The 19,394-nt window shown below is 39.1% G+C and overlaps 1 protein-coding gene across 1 annotated transcript; it reads right to left on the reverse strand.

The window, feature by feature from the left end:
• Positions 1-48: 48 nt before the first annotated feature.
• Positions 49-15,998, reverse strand: LOC106881581 (uncharacterized). Its single transcript, XM_014932035.3, has 9 exons — positions 15,862-15,998; positions 12,323-12,471; positions 11,342-11,407; positions 9,635-9,765; positions 8,568-8,730; positions 6,717-6,833; positions 6,028-6,132; positions 1,280-1,366; positions 49-296 (listed from the first exon to the last, which is right to left on the reverse strand). Exons 2-9 carry the CDS (start codon positions 12,464-12,466, stop codon positions 99-101), a joined length of 1,011 nt encoding a protein of 336 aa, XP_014787521.1. The 5' UTR covers positions 12,467-12,471; positions 15,862-15,998; the 3' UTR covers positions 49-98.
• Between the last annotated feature and the right edge of the window lie 3,396 nt (positions 15,999-19,394).

A 19,394-nucleotide genomic window follows, 5' to 3' on the forward strand; every position in this document is an offset into this window, starting at 1 on the left:
GTGAAGACAAGAAGAAAAATACCCAAACAAAGGAACAAAAAAAAAAACTAGTAAGTAACAGGAAGTTTAAATCAAGGGAGGGAAATAAGTGGCTCCCTCTAACGACAATATGTGGCATCAATTTGTGTTACTTGTGGCAACATTAATTTGACTTTCCGTCGATAGGCTGGATCTTGGCAGTTCTTCTCTTTAGGTTCATACCAAATTGTGTTGTGCTCGAGGTAGACGGTCCGAAGTTCTGCTAAGCAGGCCAACTCCTTCAGGTCGTCCCAGTTAGAAAGCTGGTTGTTGTTAAACTACAGAAAAAAAAAAAAAAAGATAAACCCAGGCATGGCTGTGTGGTCTTGGGTTCAGTATCACTGTACAGCACCTAGGGCAGGTGTCTATTACTCAAGCCCCAGGCCAATCAAAAACTGTGAGTGGATCTGGAAGATTGAAAACTGAAAGTAGCCTCTTGTGTAAAGCAAGCAAGGAGGCAGGTGGTTGGCAGGCAGGCAAGCACACACACACACACACACACATACCTACCTACCTACCTACCTACCTACCTACCTACCTATCTATTTCTTTGTCTATACATATCTATATATTTATTATTCTTATACAAGAATATTATTGGCAGTGACTTTGAAGTTTCAGCTAGTGGATGATGGCTTAGCTGCCTGAAACTCCCAAGTCACTGTCGACAACAGTCTTGTACAAGAATAATAAATCTGTACTCTACATAAGTATAGAGTAACCCATCAGATTAATGTAAAATTGTTTTTATTACAAGTGAACATAAAAATAAACATTCTGATGCATAAAATATCTGGAGGAGTAGGATATGATCCAGTCACGAGGAAGGTAATTAGGTTATTTAGGAAGGTATCAATCCCAATGATAAACATAGCAAGAATATAGTCAGCTGCTACAAGAGTAAAGAAGATGCTTTAGGTAGAAGTAATTACAGAGGCATCAAATTACTGGACCAGGTCATGAAAGTTATGGAAAGAGTTATATGGCTCAGTTAATTGAGAAGAGAATTAGACAAGAGGGAATGCAGTTGAGCTTTGCACAGGGGAGAAGTGCAACTGATGTTATCTCCTTAGTTATACAATTGCTAGGGGATAGTATCTCGCTCTGTGATATGATGGCCCCTGAGGAAATTAGGAATAGGGTTGAAATACCCCATCTTTCAACCCTTAATACGTGCACACACACACACACATTTATATATAAACACTAACACATGCACACAAATATAGATATATATATATGTATACATATATATACTCACCCAAAAATCACCAAGATTGACTAAATGGCTGACATTTTCTATTCTCTGTATTTTGTTACAGGCAAGATCAAGGACTGTTAACTGGATCTGAACAGAAACAAAAACAAAACTGAATACACACACATATATATATATATACACATACATATATATATATATATATATACACACATACATATATATGTAAGTATATGTACATTAGAAATACATGAATTAAAACGTACCCATACTTTTTCTTGTATCAGTATTCTGATCTTTGAACTGAGTCTAAACAGAAAGCTAAAACATTATACACACACACACACACACGTGTGTGCGTGTGTGTGTCTATATGTATGCATGCATAAATGTTCTGTATTTTCTGGTACATAAGCTGACACGGTACATAGCGTAAACATTCAAACAGCATCACTATCATTCCAAACCCTGTTGATATTTCACGTGGAATTTTTGGTCTTCTAAAGTTGTCTTGGTTTATAAGCCAAATTTTGGTGTGACAAATTCCACCTCTATGCCTGAAAATAAGGTACCATCATCATCATCATCATTTAAGATCCATTTTCCGTGCTGGGTTGGATGGTTTGACAGGAGCCGACCAGATGAAGAGCTGCCCAGGGTCCATGTCTGTTTTGGCACGATTTCTACAGATGGATGCTCTTCCTAATGCCAACTGCTTTACAGAGTGTACTGGGTGCTTTTACACAGCACCAATACCTATAAACCCACAAGATTAGGGATGGTCAGCTGGAGAGGCTTGCAGGGGACGAGCCTGTATGCAAGAACAAAGATGCTTTTACTTAGCTTTGATGTGTCTTTTCAAGCATAGTTAACTGCCAGAAGTTTCAGCTCCCTGTCAGGAAATATGTGTTTGTGTGTGTGAGTTTATATATATATATATATACAAGGAGTGGCCGAGTGGTAAGAAGCTTGCTTCCCAACTACATCGTTCCAGGTTTAGTCCCACTGTGTGGCACCTTGGGCAAGCGTCTTCTACTATAGCCTTGGGCCAACCAAAGCCTTGAAAGTGGATTTGGTAGACGGAAACTGAAAGAAGCATGGCTGTGTGGTAAGAAGTTTGCTCCCCAACCTTATGGTTCCAGGTTCAGTCCTACGGCATGGCACTTTACAAAGTTATATTCTGCTAAAGGATAGGGTGACCAAAGCCTTTTGAGTGGATCTTGTAGATGGAAACTGAAAGAAAGCCATTGCATATGTGCACACATGTACACGTGTGTGTGTGTGCGTATTAACATTTGTGGGTGTGTGTCTTTGTGTTTGTCTGCCACCACTGCTTGACAGTCAGTGTTGGTGTGGTTACGTCCCCATAGCATGGCAGTTCAGCAAAAGTGATAGATAAAAAAAAAAAAATTTTTTAAACCCAGAAAGTACTGGAGCCCATTGGTTCACCTAAAATTCCTCATGGCAGTGCCTCAGCATGGCCACAATCTGTTGACAAACAAGTGAAAGATAAAAAGATACACACATCCGCAAAGGTGTATAAGTGCAAATATATATTCTCTCTCTCTCTCTCTCTCTATTCATGTGTGTGTGTACACACCCACTATTATATATAAGTACAAGTCTATTACATAGACAAAAATAGGGCACTCAGTACACAAGTAACATGTATGGACACACGCATGATTTTGAACAGATTTCCGATTACTTCAAATTACATATTTGTTCAAAACCTAATCAATCGCTGAACCGTAGATAAAGGGAGTTGGTGTTTAATTTTTCTATTCCACAAATACTTTCTGTATAAGACACACCTTGAATGATTATATTATATACATGTTGTGTGTGCACACCCACATATTTATATACATAGATATATATTAATATATATATACACACATATCTATCTATCTATCTATCAGTCCGCTATAATAAATCCATAAAACGTCGCCTTCCTGGCACGTGAAAAGACATTCGAGCGAGATCTTTGCCAGTACCGTTGGACTAGCTCCTGTGCAGGTGACACGTAAAATACACCCATTATTTTAAAGAAATTAATTCCCCCAAAATATTAGGTACTGAACCAGTATTTCCTTTGATGAAAGCATCTCTTCATGAGGTTAACAAACCTCTAATCGAAATATGTTTGTGCTCCCGACATCATTTGACAACCAATCTTGGTATGCTTATGTCCTTGTAACCTAGTGGTTCAGCAAAAGAGACCGATAGAATAAGTACTAAGCTTACAAAGAATAAGTCCTGGGGTTGATTTGTTCGACTAAAGGCGGTGCTCCAGCACGGCCGCAGTCAAACGACAAACAAGTAAAAGAATATAACACACACATTGGTGGTTGGCATTCCGTTGGTTACAACGTCGAGGGTTCCAGTTGATCTGATCAACGGAACAGCCTGCTCGTGAAATTAACATGCAAGTGGCTGAGCACTCCACAGACATGTGTACCCTTAATGTAGTTCTCAGGGAGATTCAGTGTGATACAGAGTGTGACAAGGCTGACCCTTTGAATTACAGGTACAACAGAAACAGGAAGTAAGAGTGAGAGAAAGTTGTGGTGAAAGGGTACAACAGGGTTCGCCACCATCCCCTGCCGGAGCCTCGTGGAGCTTTAGGTGTTTTTCGCTCAATAAACACTCACAACACCCGGTCTGGGAATCGAAACTGCGATCCTATGACCATGAGCCCGCTGCCCTAACCACTGGCCATTTCGCCTCCACCTACACACACATATATATACATATACACTCACACCCTTGTATATGTATACAAATACACATCGTAATTGGTTTCACAGATCCGCATGCAAGTCATTGATTTCATGATGCAATTCCTTTTGTATCAATGCCACAAGGACAACGAGGGTGTGTCAGCTGTTGACTATTGAGTCTCACTGAATGACAATGCCTTGTTTTCATAGGTGTGTCCTTTGCAATGATTGGATAAATACACACAGATCCTATACACACCCAACACATACAACGCATTACACATAATTTATTTTAAAATATTAAACCATGACTACAAACGAACAAAATGTTTATTTTGTCATTGTTTACTACGACGTATATCATCATCATCATCATCGTTTAACGTCCGCTTTCCATGCTAGCATGGGTTGGACGATTTGACTGATGACTGGTGAAACTGGATGGCAACACCAGGCTCCAATCTAAATTTGGCAGGTTTCTACAGCTGGATGCCCTTCCTCACGCCAACCACTCAGAGAGTGTAATATATATATATATATATATATACACACACACATATATATATATACACACACACACACACACACATATATATATATATATACACACACACACACACACATATATATATATATATATATATATACACACACACACATATATATATATATATATATATATATATATATATATACACACACACACACATGACAGTAGTAGATAGACACTCCATAAAATGTCGTTTTATGTCTATTTTAACTTGAAAAGGTTTATATTTTTTTCTATTAATTGACCTTTTTCTATCTCAGGTTTTACATGTGACTGTTTAATCGTGCCATGTACAAAAGAATTTGGACTTGTCCGAATTTCAAAAGGGCCATATTCTGGGTCAATTTGAAGGTGGACTTAGTGTAAAATCACAGAAAACCTTGTGATCCCACTTTCTACAGTTAACAGTGATAGTGCAATTCACCAGAGAGGGGGGAAAAAGTGGGTTTTAATATGCATGAGAATTGAACCCACACCTCTTAGCCAATACATGGTGATGACTTATAAGCTTTAAGCTTACAGTTATTATTATTTACTGAATCGTCACTCGTCATCGCTTCTCTACTTAATGCATATGTGTGTGTGTGCATGTGTGGATATATATATATATATATATATATATATATCTCTAAACTCTGCCAAATTAGATTGGAGCCTGGTGTTGCCATCCGGTTTCACCAGTCCTCAGTCAAATCGTCCAACCCATGCTAGCATGGAAAGCGGACGTTAAACGATGATGATGATGATGTATACAAACATGTGTGTGGGTGTTTGTGTCTTGTCTTGTCTTTGACATCATGTGATAGTTGTAAATGCATGTCACTTTCATTGGAAACAGTGTCATCCATTTTCAATCTTCCGTGGAAAAACGTATCTGGCCATGGGGAAAATATTATCTTGCTTGGCAACAGGAAGAGTATCCAGTTGTAGAAAATGTGCCTCAAACAAAACCCACCTGACTCATGCAAGCATGGAAAAGTGAACATTAACTGATGATGATGACATGCCCTTTGGCACCCCATTACTGAAGTACATGTTATTATAAGTGCTCAAGTTGGGTTTCTGATCTGAGAACGACTCCCCACTCTTCAAGCAATGCTTGAGAATGGTCTTTGATGAAACCCTTCCTCCTCTATGCCCAAGTAGACAACAAAAGGCTTACAATATATTCGACCTCATGAGTGGTTGGCGTTAGGAAGGGCATCCAGCTGTAGAAACTCTGCCAAATTTAGATTGGAGCCTGGTGTTGCCATCCGGTTTCACCAGTCCTCAGTCAAATCGTCCAACCCATGCTAGCATGGAAAGCGGACGTTAAACGATGATGATGATGATGATGATGAACTGTGTGATGGAAAACCATACCATAATCCACAAATGGTCTCCATCCGTTATGACAACAACGTGGGTTCCAGTTGATCTAATCGACAGATAATGACATTAGGAAAACCACAAACTGAGAGATCAGAAGAGCAAAGTGACCACAAATAAAAAAAAAAAAAGTCAAAGAAGATACTTACATTATTTGACAACCCTTCAATCTTTTCAATGCCGTTGTCACTCAGGTAGAGTTCATCTAAGTTCACCAAGGCATCCAGACCTTCGATTTTAGTCAAGCGGTTGTCCTGTAAAGGGAGAAAAATGAGGATTATAACACAGCAGCAGGGATTAGTAGAAGACAGAGTCTAGGATGGAAGAGATCAAAACAAACTTTAACTCTTCAGCATTTAAACTAGTCATACCTGGCCCAAATACTATCTTTTATCTTCTTATTTCAGTAATTTGACTGTGGCCATGATGGAGCACTGACTTGAAGGGTTTTTTAGTTGAACGAATGGACCCAAGGACTTATTTTATTTACACCTAGTACTTATTCTATTGGTCGCTTTTGCTGAACTGTTAAGTTATGGGGTCTTAAACACACCAACACTGGTTGTCAAGCAGTGATGGGAGGACAAACAAGGACACACACACACATGGAAAATTTAGTACTAGTATAAAAAAGCAAAAAAATAACAACAAAAACTGAGGCACCCTAATTACATGTTTATACTGTACAGAGGTTAATCCTAGCCTGGGGACATGTAAGAGATAGAAAGCTAGTAAAGAGAAAGGAAAAAAACAAGCACACAGAAATGAAAGTAACACACTTGTAATCTGAAGTGTAGACTGCGTGAGTTGTTAGTTAAGAAGAAATCAAGCCACATACCTGTAGACTGAGACATGTCACGTTGACAAGGTTATCTAAACCAGAAATCTGAGTAATTTTATTCTTGCCCAGGTATAAGCCAGTCAGATTGATATGGGTGTTTAAATTCTCAATGACCTGTAGGAGAAGGGGAAAAAAATGAATGAATAAATAAGTAAAATATGGAAACTTTCAGCTTTTTATCAGATTTAATCTTTTTGCATTCAGATTACTCTGTGAAATATAATGCTTACTTTGTTTTGAATGAATCATGCATTATCTTGTAACCAGTACTGTGGAGTCAGTAACGGAAACCTTTGACTCCGACTCCTGAAAATTAGAAGGTTAATATTGACTTCAACTCCTATCAATTAATTATAGTAGAGAATATACTTATTCTTAAACTCGGGAGCCCCTGTGAGTGTTAAATCACATAGAAAATAGAGCAAAATATAATTACTGCCCTGTCTGCCTGGGGGTGGTTAGGAAATGGTCAATCACTATTCCATTCAGTCATGAACCAAAATGGCATTTCATCACTACCAAGGGAATAATCAGGATAGTTTTTTAAGACTGAATTTTTTATGTTATTTTATTCAAAAGAAAAAGCCAATGCTTGTTTTTAACAAAAGCTATTATAAATCTTTTATAATTCCTTTAGCATAAGCATAAATAAAATAGAAATAAAAGTAAGTTTATATTAAGCATTAAAAAAATCATTAAATCCTTTGCCATAAAACTGTACAATTCAGAGAAATCATAAATTTAATTGTAAGTCCTAAGAAATAAAATAGCATCAACAACTCCTTCCTTCATTGAAGCTCTGAGATCTGACTCGATAAGTTTTAGAGCAGAGAAAAGCCTTTTAACATTAACTTGAGTAGGAGGAATAGCTGTCACCATTCTAGCTGCTTCTCTGATGATTTCAGGGTAAATTTGAACAAGTTCTTCCAATGGTGTTGCACATGAACAATCATATTTCTCTATCTCTTTCAGTGCTGTATTGAAATCGTCTTTGAATTTCTTAAACTTAATATTCTTTAGCATTCAGGTTACTCTATCAAATATTATGCTTATTTATTTGTATTGTGTTGAATTTGGGTTGGATATAGAAGGCTTAAATGTTAAAAGGTTAAAACAACAGGGTTTTCTTTTTTTTTTTTAAAGAGAAAACCCATTTTGTTCCAGGTCAAAGGTGGCAAACCTGAGGAACCATTAAAGCCCTTATGTGAGACTTCAAGGAAAAAGTTAGCGTTTCTACATATCATTATCGTTTTTGTCATTTAGCATCTGTTTTCCATGCTGGCATGGGTTGGACGGTTTGACAGGGGCTGGTGTCCCCGAAGACTGCACCAAACTCCAATATCTGTTTTGGCAGCCCTTCCTAATGCTAACTACTTCATAGAGTGTACTGAGAGCATTTTTTTTCTTTTTCGTATGGACGAGGACAGTTACATAAAGAAGTACCGATCTGTAACTGTGGAGGGAACCTGTGGAAGGAGTAGACCCAGAAAGACATAGTACTCAGCCACTTGCACATTAATTTCATGAGCAGGCTGTTCTGTCGATCGGATCAACAGGAATCCCCGTTGTTGTAACCAACGGAGTGCCAGTTTATACAATGTCATCGGGTGATCTGCTATAAGCTAAAGCATATGTGTAAAGGGAGACAACAAATACGTTGTTAAAACCAGGCTTGCTAGACACAGCAGCAAGATCTAATATTTTTACTGATACATTACAGCTAACATGTCCTGAGTAAGGATCTAAAAATTCTGAGTCTAAGTAATGGTGATATGTGTGTGGGGGGGGAGAGAGAGAGAGAGAGAGAGAGAGAGATGTAAAGAGACAAATGCAACTGTACTGACATACCCGAATCTTATTGGAACCTAATTCCAGCATATCCAGGTTAATGAGTGTTTCAAGGTTCTCGATGTTGGTTATTTTGTTATTCACTAAATATAACTTGGTCAAATTAGTCAAATGAGACATATTTTCTATTTTCTTGATCCGGTTAAAAGAGAAATCTAGTTGACTGGAAAAAGAGGAAGAAACAAATACAGCATCAATCAAATTAGCCAAGTTAATGTCTCTTTGGGTTTTTAAAAAAATCTTTTCATTATTATTACAGTTTAATGAAGATTAATAAGATAGTACAAGGCAAGAAGCTTCAATGGATAAGATCTGCCTAACCTGTGTAAGCATAGAAAGTGATGTAAAAAGGATATTATGTGTATTTGATCATTTTATCTTTTACTTGTTTCCGTCATTAGACTACGGCCATGATGGGGCACTACCTTGAAGAATTTTAGTTGAATGAATTGACTCCAATATTTATTTTCTTTTTAATTTTAAGCCTAGTACTTATTCTATTGATCTCTTTTCCTGGAACACTAAGTTACAGGGACCTTAACGCATCAACACTAGTTGTCCAACAGCGGTGGGGAACAAACATCAACACAAACACACATGCAGACTGTCTTATATCTCGGACAGGCTTCTGTCTACAAATCCACTCACAAGGGTCTGGCCAGCATGCTTGATATCTCTGCAGCAGACTTCCCAAGTTTAACGCAAAATTTCATGTTGTCTCTTTGTTCCATCTTTCTGTCCATGACAAAAATCGCAGACTGCAGCAGCATGCATGTGATCACGAAAACACCAACTTCACAACTTGCAAAATAAACACAGAGATGTCACCTAAGCACATTGCCTCATGAAAGTCACTGCTAGCTCTCATTGTGCACGCAACCGCCTGCTGCCATCTGTTGGCATGCTACAAAACTAGTCCAGGAACTTTTCGATACCACCTCGTATGTATATATCTGATATTACTGGCACACACAGGCACCATACAGATTCTTCAATCATTGCTGGGACTCTATCACCTCCAACCATACAACACCAACGACATCACTTAGAAAATAAGAATAACTTACGTTAAATTAGTCAGCTCTGTTAAATTTTCTATTTTTGTTATTTGGTTGTCATACAGATCCAACAGATTTAAATGGACCAAAGTCGATAAACCTTCAATACACTTGATCAAATTCTGTCGTAGACACAAACTCTAAAAAAGACAGAGAAAAATAATTAAAGATCAAGTGAGGTGAAATAAACAGGCAGCAAGATGTGTTCCACCGAAGACGCTTAAGAAAGATTCCAAGAATATACTGGCAAGATCACATAACTGATGGAGACATTCTAAAGAGAATCAACATACGACCATTCAGTGGAATCCTTTCAGAATGAAGATTAAAATGAACCGACCCCCTATTTGGTTCAGGCACGTGATGTTGATAAGCCACAAAAATGGTTAAACATCAATGTCCATCGTTCCTGAATAGGATTTGGGGTGAGTTGCCTCCCATGTCAATGACTTTCAGGTGTTTTAAAACCTGGCACTCCGATGCAGTCAACCCCACCACACCAAATCGTAACCTACTAGCATATATATCAAGTATGTGTGGTCAATAATGTTTATTACACTAGCACAACTTCCATTTCATATTTGAATTTATTCTAACGCATGCATCGTGGGTGCATACCAATACATAGTTTTTACACCATATGCATATAAATTGTGGATTGGTGATACAATGCCAGTGCCCCATGACTGGTATGGAAAGCGGATGTTAAACAACAACAACGATGATGATGATGATGATGATGATGATGTGTAGCTTGGAGACCTGGGAGTCTTTCCAGGTCAAACTACTACTTCTCTGCAATGAGAAGTCACATTTGTGGTACTATGGACATGGGATTAGAATGTGGCAGGAAAGAATCACAAGATGGATGAGCCAAACAGCAGGAGTCCAAAGAGTAGATCAGGAATGAGATGGTTGGATAATATCCATAGGCGTAGGAGTGGCTGTGTGGTAAGTAGCTTGCTTACCAACCACATAGTCCCGGGTTCAGTCCCACTTCATGGCATCTTGGGCAAGTGTCTTCTACTATAGCCTCGGGCCGACCAAAGCCTTGTGAGTGGATTTGGTAGACGGAAACTGAAAGAAGCCTGTCGTATATATATATATATCTATGTGTGTATGTGTTTGTATGTCTGTGTTTGTCCCCCCAACATCGCTTGACAACCGATGCTGGTGTGTTTATGTCCCCGTAACTTAGCGGTTCGGCAAAAGAGACCGATAGAATAAGTACTAGGCTTCCAAAGAATAAGTCCTGGGGTCGATTTGCTCGACTAAAGGCGGTGCTCCAGCATGGCCACAGTCAAAAGACTGAAACAAGTAAAAGAGTCTCATGTTTAGGATTCCTGCAGGAAATATATATATATAAAAGAATGCCACATGAAAGAATTGTGAAACAGCCCCTTCGAGTTGAGCCAACCAGCAGGTGATCTAAGGGTAGACCATGAACGAGATGGTTAAATAATGTGAATAGTCTCATTGACCATACTTGGGAATCCAGCCAGAAAGTGTAATGATGGCCACCTCTAATAGGATTCTATGGAGGAGATTCTCTGAGGACTCTGCCCCAACAGTTCTCCCATGAAAAGCAGGTGGAGAACATAAATGGATGGATACATTACAATTTACTGACTCCAACTTAGTAACTCAATAATTGCTTCTGACTCCGACTCTACAGACCTGAGAATTCCAAAAGAAACAACAGCTGATTATATTTACCGTAACATTGGTGAGTCTCTCCATCTGTTCGATCTTACCAATCTTGCAATGACTTAAGTCAACATCCTGAGGTAAACAATGAAAGAAAAATAACATCTAATTAGTAATTAGAAAGCAAATTATTTTACATTTAATTGTATGTTAATAAACAATGTTGAATTGTAATTATAAAAGTAATTTTATTACTTTTTAATTACCTGAATAAACAGCTGTTCTGTAATTATAAAGTTAATTTCATCAAAATTAATTATTACACATAATCACTTCAATAAACTTTAATAATTACTGAGGATGATGATGATGATGATGATGGTGACACAACAACAAATTTTAACCCTTTGGTTACTAAATTTCAGTTGAAATATACTGCCTTTATTCCAATTAATTAGCAAAATAGTGAAGGATTTAATGAAAAAAAAAAGTCATTATGAAGCTGGTGTTTGGAATATAAAGTAACAAGGAATTTTGAAGGAAAATTATAATTGGCAGATATCAGCACAGATCAGCAAACAAACTGTTCACTGAAATTACAAACAAGACCCTTGGCTCTTGCTAGATTCAATAGTCCAGGGGTGTGACTGGCTAATGAGACACAATAATGTCAAAATACTGGCTGTCCCAGAATCCCTTCTACTAATAAATCTAATGTGTTATGAACACGTATCCATTGTAATTGAGAAGCTGTTCTCTTGTGACCAAACACAATAGCAATTGGCATATTTCCAATCAAATCTGATGAAACTTGGGGTAATTGGTTAAAAAAGTTCCCCGACCCCTACCCTAAAGGATTAAAACCATGAGTTTCTGTCAGAGCTAGGGGCTATCTTTAACAGGTTAGAATCAAAAAAGTTAAAGGTTCTATTTTCATTGTGAATCTAAAATGTCATAAAGTTGTGAAGAAAAAGTGAAGTTGAACTTGAGAATACAATATCAGCAACAGACAACAGCAGTGGCAATCAAAGAAACAAGGAATAAACTTACCAAAGCAGTTGGGTCAACAATGACAACTTCCTTTGACTGTTCGTCATCATCTTCTTCTTCTTTAGCTGATGATTGGGACTCCATATCATCTTCAAGTGTGAGCTTTCGGCTGGGGACCTGGGCAACGGTCTCTTTTGATTCCATCTTACCTGGAAATAGATATAATGGGATGTTAACATTGTTAAGTTTACAATGGTTGTGTGGTAAGATGCTTGCTTCCCAACCACATGATTTGGGGTTCAGTCCCACTGCGTGGCACCTTGGGCAGGTGCCTTCGACTATAGCCTTCAAGCTGACCAAAGCCTTGTGAGTAGATTTAGTAGAAGTAAACTGAAAGAAGCCTGTCATCATCATCATCATCGTTTAACGTCCGCTTTCCATGCTAGCATGGGTTGGACGATTTGACTGAGGACTGGTGAAACCGGATGGCAACACCAGGCTCCAGTCTGATTTGGCAGAGTTTCTACAGCTGGATGCCCTTCCTAACGCCAACCACTCAGAGAGTGTAGTGGGTGCTTTTACGTGTCACCCGCACGAAAACGGCCACGCTCGAAATGGTGTCTTTTATGTGCCACCCGCACAAGCCAGTCCAGGGGCACTGGCAACGATCTCGCTCAAAAATCCTACGGGAGCCAGTCAGGCGGTACTGGCAACGGCCACGCTCAAAATGGTGCATCTCATGTGTCAACCGCACAAGAACCAGTCCAGGGGCACTGGCAACGATCTTACTTGGCTTGCCGGGTCTTCTCACGCACAGCACATTTCCAAAGGTCTCGGTCAGTAGTCATCGCCTCGGTGAGGCCCAATGTACGAAGGTCTTGCCTCACCACCTCAGCCCAGGTCTTCCTGGGCCTACCTCTTCCACGGGTTCCCTCAACTGTTAGGGTGTGGCACTTTTTCACGCAGCTATCCTCATCCATTCTCACCACATGTCCATACCAGCGCAATCGTCTCTCTTGCACGCCACAACTGATGCTTCTAATGTTCAGCTTTTCTCTCAAGATACTTACACTCTGACGGGTATTCACATTGACATTACACATCCAACGGAGCATACTGGCTTCATTCCTTGCGAGCTTACGTATGTCCTCAGCAGTTACAGCCCATGTTTCACTGCCATGTAGCATGGTTGTTCGTACGCATGCGTCATACAGTCTGCCTTTTACTCAGAGTGAGAGTCCCTTTGTCGCCAGCAGGGGTAAGAGCTCTCTAAACTTTGCCCAGGCTATTCTTATTCTAGCAGCTACACTTTCAGCGCACCCACCCCCACTATTAACTTGGTCGCTCAGATAGCGGAAGCTATCGACTACCTCTAGTTTTTCACCATGGAATGAGATAGAAGTTGTTTCCTGTTTGTTTACAGTCTTTATTGCACCTGAACATCTGCCACAAACAAAAACTAACTTGCTAGTTAACCTGCCTTTGATGTTGCTGCACCTCTTATGTGTCCATAGCTTGCACCGGGTACATCTTATAGAGTTACTACCTACTCCTTTTCTACATACTGAGCAGGGCCATCTACCTGAAGGGGTTTGTGTTTTATCTACCTTCCTACTTATTAGGATTTGGGTTTTAGCTAGGTTGACTCTAAGGCCCTTCAATTCTAGACCTTGCTTCCACACCTGAAACTTCTCCTCTAGTTCTGATAGTGACTCCGCAATTAGGGCAAGGTCATCAGCATAGAGGAGCTTCCAGGGGCAACCTGTCTTGAACTCCTCTGTGATTGCCTGGAGGACTATGATAAATAAGAGGGGGCTGAGGACGGAACCTTGGTGGACCCCTACCTCTACCCGGAATTCATTGCTGTACTCATTTCCAACCCTCACCTTACTGGCAGCATCTCTGTACATGGCTCGCACAGCTCTCACTAACCATTCTTCTATCCCAAGTTTCCTCATTGACCACCAGATAAGGGATCGGGGGACCCTGTCAAAGGCTTTCTCCATGTCAACGAAAGCCAGGTACAGAGGTTTATCCTTAGCTAGGTATTTCTCCTGCAACTGTCTCACTAGAAATAAGGCATCAGTAGTGCTTTTACCTGGCACAAACCCAAACTGCATCTCATCTAAATTGATTCGCTCCCTAATTAGTTGGGCTATGACCCTCTCTGTAACTTTCATAACCTGATCTAACAGCTTGATGCCTCTGTAATTATTTGTATCTAAAGCATCACCTTTACCTTTGTAGCAGTTGACTATGATGCTGCTACACCAGTCATTGGGTATGACTCCTTCGTGTATCACCTGGTTCGTAATACGGGTGACTAGGCTATAGCCAACACTGCCAGATATTTTGAGCATCTCTGCAGTGATTCCTGATGGGCCGGGGGCTTTCCCGGTCTTCATACTCTTAATTGCTTTATCTACCCTGGTACTATCGACTCGGATAGCTGGTCCCTCTATTGGGTCGACATACGGCAGGCTCTCTTTCTCCCATTCATTCTCTTTATTAAGCAATCTATCGTAGTGGCATCTCCAGACCTCTTTCTTTGCATCCTCATTTAATGCAAGCGTACCATCATCCATGCGAACACATTTCTCTCCTACAACATCACTATTCTCTCTCCTACACTGTCTTGCAACACGAAATACCTCGAGTCTTTGGTCCTCACGGCGCAGAACATTGGCAAATCTTTCCTTATCTGCTTCCCCTCTGGCTATATGTGTGTGTGTGTTTATGTACCCGTAATTTAGTGGTCCAGCAAAATAGACCGATAGAATAAGCACTAAGCACTAAGCCTCCAAGGTGGTGCTCCAGCATGGCCTCAGTCAAACGACTGGAACTAGTAAAAGAATCAGAATTTTAAAGACCAGCTTGACCTTTGGCGTTGTTTAACCCCAGGTACAAAGTATAAACAGCATCTAATTAGCAATTATAAAGTTAATTATTTTTCCATATAGTCGTTTTAATAAACAATACTGAATTCACCATCATTATCATCATCGTTTAACGTCCACCTTCCATGCTGGTATGGGTTGGATGGTTTAACAGGGACCACAAACAAACGACATGCTACATTCACCCAAATTACAACCATGATTTAATTAAACTGAGGTAATTACTATTTTATGGTGTCTTTTATAGACATTAAACAACACGTCGTAGAAATTTTGGTAATTTTTCAGATTAACATCCGCACGATCTTCACTAGAGTGTTGGGGGTTAGGGTTAGGGAATTCGTCCCTAACCGTAACCCCGAACCTAAAACCCTAGTGAAGATCGTGCGGATGTTAATCTGAAAAATTACCGAAATTTTTGTATATATTCGGAATCCACATAGGTAGCGTAAATAATATGTTTTTTAAGCTAATAAAGAATCCTATAATTACTAAGGCTCATTAACCCGACTGAATTATTGTTTTAAGATATACCTTATCAACAATAAACACAATGCCATAGTTTAGAAGTTTTGTAGACATTGAGGGCCACCCAGCTTTTAGTGTCTAGGTGAGTCTTCATTTTTGCCAGAGGTCGTTATGTACAAATTCAGTAACCTTACCTGTTGTTCAGTAGTTCAAATAGAATATCGTATCACCTACCTAGTATTATTGATGTATGTTGTTGTTATGTATGCAATGGTGAGGGTCAATAATGGAGTGGACGACAGCGATTCACTTCTAACAGACTTCAGTACACTGTGACGTCACATCCGCCATGAAAGCTAGCTCCATTGATATTCATAAGCCGTACTTTCGAATCATGCCATATAGAAATCACATTTCGGCAGAGAAATTTATGAATGAAACTTGTTTAAATTTCTTCTAACCATTTGAAGTACAGTACGGGACCTCTTTTCCGGTTTCCAGACATCCAGGAATACTATGTAGTATCGTGCAATATATTGTATCCGTAAAGCGGCGAATTGGCAGAATCATTTCCGCGCCGGAAAAATGTTTAGCGGCATTTCTTCCGACTTTGCGTTTTGAGTTCAAATTCCACCGGGGTCAACTTTGCCCCGAAATTGCTGGCCTTGTGCTTTTTTTTAGTTTCTTTGTTATTTTTTCCATTTGTATTACATATACATCCTTTCCAAACGTGTTATATTCCAATAAAACTGATACCTAACTCTTAAAAAAAGATAATGTACTCATTGAGTATATAGTCCCTGTTATAGAAGTTGGTTAATTAGCATACGGTGTTTTGAAAATAGTTTTGTTTTTCACTTTTTGAAGATCAAAACGTGCTCTGCTTTAGAACTGTATTGATTCGCTCCTGTATTTGTTAAATAAAGTATTTGATCTTTACCTTTTGGCCGGCACATTTAAAAAATAATTTTTTGTAACTAAACAATTTCAAAATTCGTATACTGGTAGAATGTGTCACATAAAACATCACTGTTATTTCTGACATATTACCCTTTGGCCGGCAGATTTTAAAAATAATTGTCACTGTTATTTCTGACATATTTCATTTGAGACACAGGTGTATAATTTAATCGTTTCAGTTATTGGTTATTTTTTTCCAGCTATTATTTTTTTTTGTCTTTACAAAAAAAAAAAAAAACGTACTGGGGTCGATACATTCAGCTATAAATTTTCCATGGTGGTGCTCCAGGATGGCCACAGTCTAATGACTGAAACAAGTAAAAGATAAGAGGGAAAAGATATACAAAACAAAGAAATATAATCACGAACAGCAGACTTAAACAATGAAAATATAATCACGCAACAATCTCCGAAAGATTTTTGGCCTTTTTCATCATTATTATAAGACATGGGAAGGCAGCAGGCTGCAGAATCGTTAGCACACCAGGTGAGATGCTTAGTGGCATTTCGTCTGTCCTTATGTTCTGAGTTCAAATTCTGCCGGGGTCGACTTTGCCTTTCATCCTTTTGGGGTCGATAAAGTAAGTACCTGTTGCATACTGGGATTGATCTAATCGACTGGGCCCCCTCCCACAAAATTTCAGGCCTTGTGTGTAAGTGGAAAGGATTATTATAAGACATGGTAGGAAATCAACTTTCAACCATGTCTAATAGTTTTTAAAAATTTTATAGGGGAGGGGGTACAAATGGAAGTCTTTCCATTTAGATAATTATATTTATGTGCGTGTCTTTGTATTTATGTTTGTCTTCCGGCCAATGCTTGACAACCAGTGTCGGTGTGCTTACATCCCCGTCACTTAACGGTTCAACAAAAAAGACCGATATAGAATAAGTACTAGGTTTACAAAGAATCAGTCCTGCAATCGATTTCTTCAACTAAAAACCTTTTAAGGCAGTGCCCCAGCATGACCGCAGTCAAATGACAGAAACAAGTAAGAAATAAAAGAATACGTGCTAACAGAAAGAAAGCAAAGCCTCAAGATTTTGCAGACGATGAATATTTAAGTATAACTCTATCGGGCAATCAACTGTAGAGCAACCAATTGTTTTGGCATCAGTTCTGTCACTGGTTGTTTGTTAATTGCTATAAAAACTTTATGGATGCACCCACTTACTTTCATGTTCATGGCTTCAACAGTGAAACACAAGTCTCACAATGTATGTTGTTCTTCAGTTTTATTTCAAGGCCAATAAAGGAAGAACTGGTTTCTAACCTAGATCCAAGGCACCTTCATTGGAATTTCAACATTAACAACGATATTTTTGTTTGTATGCATGAATGTATATGTGCAGATCTGTATGTTCTGTTTCATGTATGTTCTCATGCATAAACTTGCATATCTAGATGTGCTCATAGTCATATATGTATGTGCATGCGAGCCTGTTCAGCTTTATGTATTTGTATTCACTCATACAGACACATCCATTACGTTTCATATCCGACAGGCTTACCAAATCCACTCACAGGGCTTTGAGTGATCCGAGGCTGTGGGTGGAGAGCCACCGAATATAGGTCTGTTAAATGAAGCGTGGGTTGAGAAAAGGCAACAACACAAACATTGAAATTCCATGCTGACAAAATGTAATTTTCTTTAGATGAAATCTTAGCCATGCTATTAACCTACATTCATTGTTCCTAAAACACCTTAGCTACCTTTACCTATGTGACCCATTTTACAAACGTGATGGCATTATTCCACTATAAACGTAGCGCTGTTACACAAAAGCAAAATAAGGATAAAGAGTGTCTAACTTACATCTATGCTATGTTGGTCATATGCATGATATCTTCCATTTATATATCTGTTTAGCTATCTGCTTGTATCTCTACCTTCCTACCTACCTACCTACCTACCTACCTATCTATCTATCTATCTATATATCTATCTATCTATCTATCTATATATATATATATATATATATATATATATATATATATATATTTTGTTGTACTTGGGGATGGTCATATTGCCAGTTTAGCCAATAAAAACACACGCACTGTATATTTGGTGTTAATTTTTTTTTTTCAGCTTTATATTACATTAATCTTAATCTTAATCTTATTTCGGCCGTTTATTGGCTAAACTGGCAATATGACCATCCCCAAGTACAACAACATCTGTTTCAACACACGATTTCACATAAAAAATCTTGCAAAACAAATATATATATATAGCTAGCTTTCTGTCTGTCTATTTATCTATCCGTGTGTGTGCGTGCTTGTAGGCATGTGTGTGTGTGTGTGTATATATATAAATATATATATATATATATCATCATCATCATTTAACGTCCGCTTTCCATGCTAGCATGGGTTGGACGATTTGACTGAGGACTGGTGCAACCGGATGGCTACACCAGGCTCCAATCTAATTTGGCAGAGTTTCTACAGCTGGATGCCCTTCCTAACACCAACCACTCAGAGAGTGTAGTGGATGCTTTTATGTGTCACCCGCACAAAAACGGCCACGCTCGAAATGGTGTCTTTTATGTGCCACCCGCACAAGAGCCAGTCCAGGGGCCCTGGCAACGATCTCACTTGGCTTGCCGGGTCTTCTCACGCACAGCACATTTCCAAAGGTTTCGGTCAGTAGTCATCGCCTCGGTGAGGCCCAATGTTCGAAGGTCTTGCCTCACCACCTCAGCCCAGGTCTATCAGACAGGCTGATAGGTAGATAGATAGATAGATAGAAAGGTAGGCAGGCAGGTAGATGAATGTATGCAGGATTGCAAACTTCGGTAAGTTG

Source organism: Octopus bimaculoides, chromosome 26, assembly GCF_046866305.1.
Source record: "Octopus bimaculoides isolate indiv1 chromosome 26, ASM4686630v1, whole genome shotgun sequence".
Lineage (NCBI taxonomy): Eukaryota > Metazoa > Mollusca > Cephalopoda > Octopoda > Octopodidae > Octopus > Octopus bimaculoides.